Here is an 11,356-nt window from a genome sequence, read left to right as displayed (position 1 = left end):
CTACACTTGCACCAATTAAAACATAGTGCCCAACTTATAGGAAATGTCAAGATGAAACACTCCAGACACTGGCTACGCACCAGAAGCCTGCGATGCCTGTAAATTCGCCAGCTCTTTCCGGTACGGTTTCCTCTGCTCCTTGGGCAGCAGACTAGTCACGGCCGCTCCGAAAAGCGTGTCGAGGACGCCCAGAGCCACCGATGCCGCTTCTTCGTCGCCACCACCGGTCGCGAGCTCCCCCAGCGTCCGGTAGACTCTCCCAAGTAGCCTCTCCAGACGCCACGTCTTTCCGGTCTCGACCAGTTCCGCGGAGCGCTCGTGACCTTCGGCGCCGCTGATCCATCGCTGCACCCAACCCAGCGTGGCCAGGTTGTAGGCGACGCTGTCTTCTCCGTGACTCAGCACGAAACCCAAAGTTTGGGCCCATGCAGGAGCCTGTGTGCTCTTGTTTGGAGGCCAGTGATGGCAGATCTGAGCGACAGCTTGTCCCGCGGCTGCGCACTCCTTGTCGTCGTCGACTCTACGAGTCGCAAAGTGGCCCCAGTGGCCGACGAGCTCCGAAATTATGTTCTCGTCGGGGATACACAGGTTTTCCACGACATTCTCTTCGTTCCTTTCCTGGGTACACACGAATTCCAAGGCGTTCCGGAGGTCCACAACGAACTGGCTGAATGCCGACAGGTCCATGCAGTTTCTGCAGAGGTACAATGGTGTTGACTCAAGTCGAGTCAATTTTAGCTTTCGTTACGCATAGAATTCAAGTACCATACATGCCCTAATTTAACGTGCACTTTTTTTGGAAAACAGATATTACCTAAAAACCGCTGCGTGCACGCATGGACATTAGCTATGAAACCGAAATCGGGAGCATGTTAGAATTATTATAGCTTGGAATAGAAACTGGGTGCAGGTTAGAGTCCGGGGTGCGCTAGAATTGGATAAATACGGCAGGGGCTGGCGGAACAATGTCAATAAAAAAAGGCTTATTCGAAAGAGTGTTCCAAATTAGTGATAACAACTTTCTGCAAAATATGGTATATGAAAGTATATTACCGCGCTTACTCGAAAAAAGGCTGGTACACCCAAGCACTTCTTATGAGTAGCAAATGCGAAAGCATGCAGGCCATTCCTCTGCTCCCTTATTCCGCATGCTCTCCTCGCCACGCTGATCTTGGACGTGGAGCGGTGGAGCTGCTGCCTCAAGGACACACAGTGCCATGGGGAGGTGCTAAATGAAACTGACATGCGGCGGCTTCATATCACTGCCGTCTTGCGTGGTTTTCTGCATGGTTTCAAAGCTGGGATGCCTCAGATCGCAGCTTCGGGAATTTATCTGCCGTTTGGCGCGGCTGATGACGTTTGGCCAGGGGCGGATCCAGAGCTCCGTTTCTTGGGGGGGGGAGAGGAGGGGGGATCGACTTTGTTTGGGGGGGGGGGGCGCGGCTGCCCTTGTCGCCCCCTCCCTCTCTCCTCTCCTCTCCTCTCCTCTCCTCTCCTCTCCTCTCCCCCCCCCCCCCCCCCCCCCCCCCCTTGGATCCGCCCGTGCGTTTGGTGCGGCTGATGACGTCGGCTCGCTCCATGGGACAGTTAATGATTTCGCATTAATAGGTCGACCTTTTTATTAACAATGCCTGCGTGTGTATTTCTCTGCAACGCTCAAGAAGAGACAATTATTGCGATTTACGGAAGAGGTTCGGCGAATGACAAGGCATCGATAACGTCAGAACGCAGAAAATAGATCTGTGTGGATCACATTTTCTTTCTTTTTATTTTAAACATTATCTCTGCGCTGCTATTCGCCGGCTCTTTTTATAAGTCCTTATGATTGGTGTCCGTGGGTTCTGCGGAAAGGTAGACACAAAGGTCTGCTCATGAAAAGGTCAACCTATTTTCGAATAAATATGGTAATATCTCACATGTAACTGGCTGCTGCATGAAATACACAACAAAGAAAACAAAAACTGTGATGCTCACACTTCTAAACAGCATAATGCAATGGGATGGCTTATAATTATAAGTAATATTTGCAATAAACTGCCTGTAATAAGACAAAACTTAAAAGTGAGTATGCAGCCATTCAAGACATTTGGTCAGAAGACAGAGTGTCGGAGTGTTCTTTAAAGAACACCCTCCCAAACCCCGGTACACCACCAGGAGACAATATTGGCAAGTACAAATACTTTAGCAGTGGCTTCTAAGAAACAAAATGATGTAATTGAAATGAGTATGGATCACACACAGCAGCCAAAACAAGATATGTAAATTTACATGAATTACCTGACGTGCTTCCGGACACTGAAGAGCGTCAAAAGGTACTCAAACGGAAAGTGCTGGTAAAATCTCTTTGAAGTGACTTCTGAATGTGCGTCTCTCGTCTCTTGCAAACTTCCACCGTCCTCTTCGTCGCTGATGTCGTCGTCGCTTTCATCCACGGTCTTGCGTGTCTGGCTCGAAGCTCGCATTTCTGCAGTTGCCTTCACCCTTGCGGCTTTCACGTCTGCCAGTCTGAACGTCCTGATCGCACTGGACTCCCAGAGGTGGTGTAGCACATCAAGCAGCAATTTCGCAACACTTTCGTCATCGGCATTTCTGAAGCAGTGATAATCAAAGCTTTGCTTAGTGCACTGCAAATCCATGAGTTTTAACACTTGCAATCAAGGTAATTTTTTTTGTGTGTTGGTAGTATAGAGAAAATGAGTATGGTACAGTATAAAATAAAATTCCTACATCATTATTCCAGTCCAACGTGCAGTTATTTAAAGTCCACTGTTTCACGACATGACCTTTTGAGACCTCTTAGGCCTCTTTGGCACCCACAAGCATTAGGTATGCAAGACTTATAAAATAATGCTCAAACACTTTATCTGTGGCATCTTTTTTTTTTTTATAAAGAGAATTAAAGAATGCTATTTCTCTATAAACTGGTAGACAGCTCACAAGAAGGATTTGATGCCTGTTACAGGTTGCATGAACTATGATTTTAGGGCTGTTACACAATGATGGCATACTTTACCTCGAGAGAGCCGCAGATATCCATGCAAGCAGCCCATGCTCCCGACACAGTATCCGTGCAGCCTTCGGAATCTTCACAGCTGCAGTCAGGACTCTGAGTACTAGCACCTTTAGAAAATGGAAGTAACAAGCCACTATATCATAGACAGTTCTGTTTAATAAAACATGCATAGTACTAAGTTGGTACGATGGGTTTAATTGGTAAACACTAAACGTGGTGAAAACAGCACACAAAGACAGAGCAGAAGCACAGTCTTGTGTTCCTTTGCTCTCTCTCTTTGTGCTCTGCTATGTGTTGTGTCTGTTCTCCCACTCTGTCCTTGTTTTGTTGTGCCCCGTTGTTCATCATAGAGAGTAGGCACTCACTTTTGACCGCTTGTGGCACAACGGTGACATGAAGTAGGAGAGCAGAATGCTGAAGATGTAGCGTTTCTTGCAGATATGAAAGTCCAGGCTGCACCGCATATAGTTGGCCATCACTTCCAGGAACCAAGACCGCCGGAAGTTGTGCTACACAGCAAGTCATGTTTACAGTCATATGTACAGTCAAATGTTCTTATAACGAACGCCTCTACTATGAAAACGCCCATTTAACAAAGTAAAATTAAGTCCCGGCCAATTTCCTATCTGTTCAATGTGTTTCTCTGACCACTACAGCGAATTCCTGTTTAACAAATATATCTGTTTAACGAAGCAATTACATGGCCCCACAAAGAAAAAATTACCGGAAGTACTATTGTTATAGCTTAAAACTTAAAAGCAATCAATTTTGCTTAAATTGTAGCCCTCAAGTTACGCGCGTAGAAAATAGAAATACTACGGCAGCGGTGATGGTCGGCACCGCCGCCGCGCCCCTTTGCCGTTGTCATGCCAAGTGTTGTCTAGTCCAAATAATTTGTTAATGCGCAACCTTGTGCTTAGATGACGTTACATGGCTACATTGCTGCTTAGAAAGCTTGTGCACAGCAATGCAGTCAGATAGCGCCATCTAGTCACAAGGTTGCACACTGCCAAATTATTTAAACCGAGAACGCGCGGCACAATGGAGGCGGCTCGGTGCATGTGGCACCACCTCTGCCGCGCGCGCTCGGGCATACTTTTGTTTGCTTTCGTTTCGCTCACGCCATTGACTGAGTACGTGCCACTCAGCTCCAAGATTAGTTTTCTTTTCAACGCTCCGTTCGGGCAATGCGCGCACTTGTTTTCTTATTTTACATGTACGTCAGCACATTAGAAGGGCCCACGCAATTGAGAGGATATGTATACTAGAGTAGTATATAAAAAAGGCATTTTCGTGGGCAGTCGCAACTTCTTTAAGCTGTCTTGGCCTTTGATCGACCGACACGCAGATCTCCTTCGGGATCCAAGATTCCGAACCTTGCTCAATCCGAGCTCCAAATGTTCCACGTAGGAGCGATAATATACAGTCGAGGAAATGTGACCTCTGACTCCACCCGTGACACCAAAACCTAAGAGAAATCAGCAGAGCTGCACAGAAAATCGCGCTCCCCTCCCCGTGTCAGACAGATGTGAAAAAGGGCGCAGTCCGCTCGGTTGTGCACCTCTCCCCATCCTCGCTTCTCGCCGCGCTGCACGCTACAGCTGCGACATGCCGAAACCGTGGTAGATTCTGCCATGCTGCTATGGTAGTGCTGTCGCGGCTGCTGCAACTGCTCCTACAAGAGCAACGCGGCTGCTTCAAGAGACTCCTCCAAATGACACATGGCAGTGCAAGCCAACCGTCTGATTTAAAAAAGGCCAAATTTACACAGTCGGCGAACGCCTCTCATTTGCTATGTGATCGGGGGTCGGTGTTGGTGGTCTAGTGATTATTGCGATTCATATTTTGATAAGTCAGTTAAGTTTGTTGTGTGGAAGTTTGGACAGCGGGAAATTAGTCTGCAGCAATGAGCGCCTCGTGTCTCGGCTGTAGATGACAAATTCTGCCAGTGGAGGTACTGGCGGTTTGACCACTAGCATGGCCTGGTGTCTTCGAATTGCGTCAACCACTTATGAGTACACAAACGCCGGTAATACAACTTTCATGTAAAAAAAGAAAAGAAAGTGGTAGTTGAGCTAAAGATGCTTGGACTCTGCGATGCTGGCTTTCGCCCCACGTGCTCTGAACTGCAATGAGCTAGCAGACTTGGACAACGTTCCCTTTTTTGATAAGTCAATTGTCAACGTACAAAATCTTGTTTCTGATGTCGCTCATACTATATTTGGCACTACAGTCGCCGACCGATTTTTGGGACGCCAATTTTTCAGACACGTCTGATTATTCGGACGTTTTCGCTAACTGTCACTCACCTCAGAGAGTTAATGTATAACATTAAATGAAATTTCAGAAACCATTAAGCCTATTGCTCAATATTTCCGACATAATTTGTGTAATTTTCTCAGTTTAAAGGCACAAAACAGCCTACCGCGATAGCGCCGCAAGCTTAGTGAACGCCAATTTGGTTGCTTTGATTTTGCCCTGTAGCCTTGATACCAAATCCTACCAAATAAACAAGCTGAGTTGAGGCTATAGTCGGGTCTTCTGGTTCCACTCTAGTCAACATGGCCACCGTCTGCCCATTCTTATGGTTCTTCTAGTTCTTCTTGAGGTCGTGTTTTTCGAGTGTGACCGCGAGAAGAACGGCCGTCTGCTGTTCTTGTGGCTTTTGAAAGCGAAAGTTTTGGTGGACTAAACGTTGTCTCCAAATAGTGCCAAATCGCGCCAACTTCAACTTTGCAGTTTGCGCCAGCGAAGGTGCCGACAAAGCGCAGCACCATGATCAAACAGATCAACAAACAAGTGAAAAGTGAACAATATAAAGCGGAAGTTGCACGAGAACTTAAAATTGACACGAAGCAAGTGGAAAGTGGCCAATACGCAGCGGAATATGCGCGGAACTTAGATATTTTTGCTGAAACCGATTTTTCGGACCGCTTGATTATTCTGACAATTTCGGGGTCCCCTCCGAGTCCGAAAAATTGGTCGGCAACTGTATATGTTTTCGTAAAATGCCTTGAATGTTGTGCAGGTATGTCAATATGCGATAACACCAATTCGGCTTTGTGCGATTGATTTTTTTCACTCAGCTACTACAACGAAGTTACCTGTACAACGAAAAACGTTGGCAGTCCCACAAACTTTGTTATAAAGGCTGTAATCGATGGAACCTAGCCATGCAACATTTCTTTATAACTTCAATGTCAAGCAGGTCTGTAGAAATGAATTGCACCTCAACAGTTGGGTTGTAGAACATCTTGTAAAAATCAGGCATATTTCCTATGTCCAGCACAGGCTTGGCAAGCAAGTATTTCAGGACAGGATTGAACATGTCATTCTCTGAAACAGAAGCCACACATAAAAAAATCTCAGTACTGCCACTTTTTAAAGATATATTTTCACAAGTTCACTTCACACAGAAACGGATGTTAACTACCATAGCATCCTTTCTTATAGCAAAAAAAAAAAAGAAAATACTTAATAAGTTGACACTTCTACATCTTCTAGATAATCTCCAAATACAACAACCATACATTACCTATATTCGGTTGCCCGCTAACCACTACAAATGTACACTATTTAAAAAAAAAAAAGAATAAATTCCCACTTCTTTTGCATTGCATTTTGGTGCTTTTTTTGGTTTTACTTGCAGGAGTTAAGACTCATATTGTTTGTTTTTACTATGCTTTTGTTGTTTCTTTTTATTGCACTTTGCCACATTTGCCAGCCCCCTCCTTATGTAATGCCCTTATAAAATAGCCCAGAAAACAAAATGAAATAAACATTCCGACAGCAAAGTTCATTCCTTGATTACACAAGTTTCGTCCCTATTTATGGCTCGCTCTAGGGATTCCTGGCGCTTGGGGACGCACCTGGGGAACCAACCACGTCAGCAGCTGAACCCAAGTAGCCAGTCACGAGGCACGGCATGCGGACGCACGTGACGGTGACCGCGTTGCGCAAGCTCTCCAGCACGCAAAGCCAAAACTCGCTGATGCTCAAGCGCGATCCCTGCAGCTGGTGGTGAAACAGCGTGAGCACGTTGCAGCCCAGGCACCTCATTTGGAACACTTCGCTGCTCAGCGAAGCCAGCAGGAACGCCAGGCAGCGCATTTCCACCAGCTTGTGGCAGTTCACCAGCGAGCCTGTCGGGAGAGAAAAACATTCTGCAAAAGGTTCTGACCAAATTTAACTGCACAATACACCCGGGACCCAACGGAAAGGAAAGCTTCCTTGGAAATTTTGAAACCACCTGCCAGCATGGAGGAACACCCAAACACAACTTCAATGTTCTCAAAGCATTTGAGACCTTATCTCTTCCATAGTAACCGGAGACATGGAATGATAAAAAAAAACAGACAGACAACAAAGTCTCAAACAGAGCTTCTAGTTTGTTTGGACAACGAACGCTCTTATATGTACGGCAAGACCCTCTCCGCCAAAGAAAAAACACTTCTCTCCACAAGGTCACCGAAAGCCACACACTCAGACAGATCCAAAATGATTCATGGTGCCCCTCCTCCTTTCACCACAACCACCACCCTGACGACCTCATTTGGGGGCTGACCTGCCACAAGCGATAACAGGCAACTCAACCTTTACTATTCTTGAAAAAAACCACAAAACAAGACCTTAGATATACAAAAGACGCTTCATATCCCTGTCCAATCCTAAGGACGGTGTGCTTACACAATTGCCAGTGTTTTTACCCTTTCTTCGACTTTATCTCATCAGAATTACATTTAAGAGCTAATGAAAGTTATATGAAGCTGGCAGATATGAAAGATGTTCTTCTATATGTGTACTTAGAAGGGTTTAACTTCAAACTTGCAGCCTTTATGTGCAGTATGCCCCCAATCATACTGGGAAACACTCCACTAAAATCTGACTTAGCTGTGAACTGTAGTTGAAGGACAAAAGAGAAGCAGCCTTCCCAGAGCAAAATATCAGTACTCTGAACTCTGATGGAATAAACTCATCAGTGTCTATTAAACCCATATACTTGGCAGCTTTTATGTTGTTATGGCGGGAGCAGAAAAAGCTCAAACTCTGAGCTGTCAGACGGGCCAAAGCAACATGGCAAAATAGGCAGGGTAGGCCAGCCAACCACTTTACAAACGGGATGGTATACTCCTACATCCACACCACTCAACCCACATGCACGACTTCTAAATACTTGTGCGAGTTCAGTGAAAAGAACCCGAGATAATAAACACAAGGTAAGAAGTTACTCACCAGGAGAAAGCAGTGTGTAGAGAAGGGGCAGCAAAAACCTCGGATCATAGAGACTTTCATCAGCAACAGCCTCCAATGGCGAAACCTACCAAGCCCAAAAAATACATTAATGTGTTCACAAAATAATGCCTGGCAGGAAAAAAAACAAAAAAAAAACATATTGGCACGGAAATTATTATAGTAGATAGAATCATTGATCACACCTGCAGGTCTAAGGTCAGGGGGAAGCGGAGGACAGATGCCATCATCTTTTCTTCTTCCAGCAGGCTGAGAATTTCTTCTGTCTTTGGCTGCTTGAGTAAGCTCACCGACACCTTCTTGTGGATAGAGTAGAAGGACACCGCTGAAGGTCCCCACATGAATGGCCTGGAAACAGGACATGCTATGTTAAGGTGAATCAAGTCAACGCTTAAATGAAAGTTTAAACATTTAATACAAAACATTTCTTAAACTTGAAAAACAAAAACTGGAAAAAAAGTATTTTTTTATAAGTTACAATTCATTTTTATCAGAGTGGCCAAACCGCGGCTCGCGAACCGCATGCGACTCTTTGCGGGTATAATGTAAATAAAGCTACATAGTACCCGTCACGAGTAAAGAAACGACGCTGATTTCTATTATTCTGGCAAAGAGAAAAATATCACATACATTTTCCCATAGGAATACCCAGGAAGACTAGAAAAGTAGACTGGTTGCTGTCTGCTTCAATTTGAAACCGGAATTCCCATAGACACTAGCACCCGCTGAGCCTCTAGCGTTAATTGTAATAACTAATAACTCTATGGTCGAGATTGCGGGAGCGAACAGCAGTTCTCCAACACAACCGTATGTCTCAACACCAAGAACAAACGTGTAGAGAAATAAAGGAAACCTATTACATAAAAAAAAAAATAGACCGTCTTGAGTGAGCCAACCGTCACCTACTCTAACGAACAGTGAGATTCATTTTCTAGATCTTGGTAAGCACGTGGAGTGTGAAACGAAGAAGAAAAAAAGTGCCAAATCCACGGTGCGCCCCATGCCTGAGCGAACATAGTGCCATGAACCCATTTCAATAAAAAATTAGCTATTAGTCAACGCTTGTTCTGTGTAGTCCCTCCTTTTTGTCCTTGTCCCTTTCGCATTGTTTTTCACTTTTAGATGCTCAGAAAACGCTTGAAAGCAGAAAACTTCTGATGCCCAGCTTTTATCCTCTCGTAAATGTCAAGCTGCAGCAGACTGCCAGTGAACTTTCCACAATGATAGGTAAAAGCGATCAGGCAAGAGCTGTTTTGTCTATGTTACCCAAGAGCAGCGTCACATTAGTGAAAACAAGTTCTGAAGAGTTTTGCATGAAAATCGCCACAAAATGGTACCGCACTGTTAAACAGAATGTCTCGGACAAAGACGAAAACCAACTGATGTTATGGAAATTGGGAGCCGTACTGGATCCATTCCAGAAGTGACCGCTGAGTCAGTCATTTGATGACTACTGACCTCTTTTCATTTCTGTGACTGATGACGTAGATTCGCTTCGTGACGAGTTTAACCAGTACTTGCTGACGAGCTTAACCAGTACTAACAGAGCTGTTGAACTCATTGAGCTTTGGCATGACTCTATTGCACATTATCCCAGGCTAGCAAATGCTGTACTGACAGTATTGTGCCTAGCTAATGGCAGCTGTGATATCAAAAGAACTTCCTCTGCTGAGGTATGTTCAAAGACCGAACAGGTCTGAGATGTAGACCGAAATGTTGCGCATGCAGATGATGTTGTATGCTAACAAGGATCTGTAAAAAATCTATGGCCAGCTTTTGTGAATGAAATGCTTCATGTTCTAGAAGTGATCAATGCTCTTTACTGTCAATAGCACTTATGTTATTCATTTTCAAACAAATGCAGAATTTCTGAGTATTTGCTAGAAAACCCCGATTTTCGCCCAATTACCGGCTTGAAACATAGCCCTAATTTTTACCCTCCAAATAAAAAAAAAAAAAAAAAAGAATATATTAATTATACTTTTGTAAATTTAACCCAAAAAACCCAAATTTCAGAATGGTTCCACAAAAAACCTGATTTCTCTCTGATTATCAGCTTGAATAAATAGCACCCGATTTTTACCCCCAGAGTTAAAAAAAATATAAAACCCGAAAACGAAGAATTCCCCCCCCCCCCCCCCCCCCTACATATATAATACCAAACCAATCCTCACCTGAAGCTGCACATGTCGACTCCACTTCTTTCATAAAGAAACATCAGATAGAGAAGCCTTTGATCTGGAATAAAGTAAGAAAGGACAATAATTAGTACTTCTATGACAAGACTCTCATGTTCACGTTTCCACCGGAGTAACCGAAGAGACGGCCCCCAAAAATCTAACAAGATTATGCCAGATTTTTCACACATGCAAAAACTGACTACCCACAAAATTCGTCCTCACTTATCAAAAGAAAATTTTTTCCCGAAAAGAGGACATGCTGTCACACTGTTTCGGTGAAGAAACATTATCTCGAGTTACACAAACGTCCAGTAGTGGTTGTCCTGTTAACTATGTACTTGAGCCTATATTATATAACGATATTTAGTACCAACATGTAGAACCTTTAGAACATTACGTCATCATAAGCATTTATACTGCCAAAATTATCACACTCCAAAGTAAAATATTTAATTTATGATGATCTGTCGGTTCATGTCAGTACAAGAAAGGCAAGGGTCAAACAAATGTTAAAAAAATTACATGTCCAAAACAATCGCCACAAATTATCAGTTGCTTTTCAAGACCAACTTTGAAAATGAGCACACAATTTCGAAAAAAGGCAACAAAATAACAGTAACCTGTAGAAAGTATTGAGATAGCACCTTGTTTACAAAAAGAAAGGTAGAAGATATGCAGAGATGAGAACCGGAATAGAAACAAAGAGAAGATTAAGCCCTTACCAATCATCGAAAGGGTTCCACCGTATGCACTTAGAAAGACGGGAATGTGCTCTGCCTTGCAGACGGATTGGTCACACTCTACCAACGTCACCATCAGCTCGAGCATCTTGTCTGGAAAAGCCATCGCACACAGAGAGAAAGCACAAACAATGACGATGCTATGCTCAGGGGTTTCAAGAAGGCTTGAGCAA

General features: G+C 44.2%; 1 protein-coding gene across 1 annotated transcript in view; it reads right to left on the bottom strand.

The window, feature by feature from the left end:
• LOC8043756 (nucleolar pre-ribosomal-associated protein 1) overlaps positions 1-11,356 on the bottom strand; it is a 65,092-nt gene that overhangs the window by 920 nt on the left and 52,816 nt on the right. Inside the window, exons 25-34 of the mRNA XM_040218905.3 lie at positions 11,166-11,276; positions 10,438-10,501; positions 8,449-8,611; positions 8,246-8,330; positions 6,883-7,155; positions 6,243-6,349; positions 3,379-3,522; positions 3,014-3,120; positions 2,278-2,589; positions 81-694 (exon numbers count right to left, since the gene is read on the bottom strand). Of these exons, the coding sequence (XP_040074839.2) occupies positions 81-694; positions 2,278-2,589; positions 3,014-3,120; positions 3,379-3,522; positions 6,243-6,349; positions 6,883-7,155; positions 8,246-8,330; positions 8,449-8,611; positions 10,438-10,501; positions 11,166-11,276 (1,980 nt within the window). The remainder of the gene's footprint in view (positions 1-80; positions 695-2,277; positions 2,590-3,013; positions 3,121-3,378; positions 3,523-6,242; positions 6,350-6,882; positions 7,156-8,245; positions 8,331-8,448; positions 8,612-10,437; positions 10,502-11,165; positions 11,277-11,356) is intronic.

Source organism: Ixodes scapularis, unplaced genomic scaffold (assembly GCF_016920785.2).
Source record: "Ixodes scapularis isolate PalLabHiFi unplaced genomic scaffold, ASM1692078v2 PGA_scaffold2__306_contigs__length_199485367, whole genome shotgun sequence".
Classification (NCBI taxonomy): domain Eukaryota; kingdom Metazoa; phylum Arthropoda; class Arachnida; order Ixodida; family Ixodidae; genus Ixodes; species Ixodes scapularis.
Note: the sequence above shows the minus strand (reverse complement) of the source record. Positions and strands in the feature narration are given on the sequence as shown.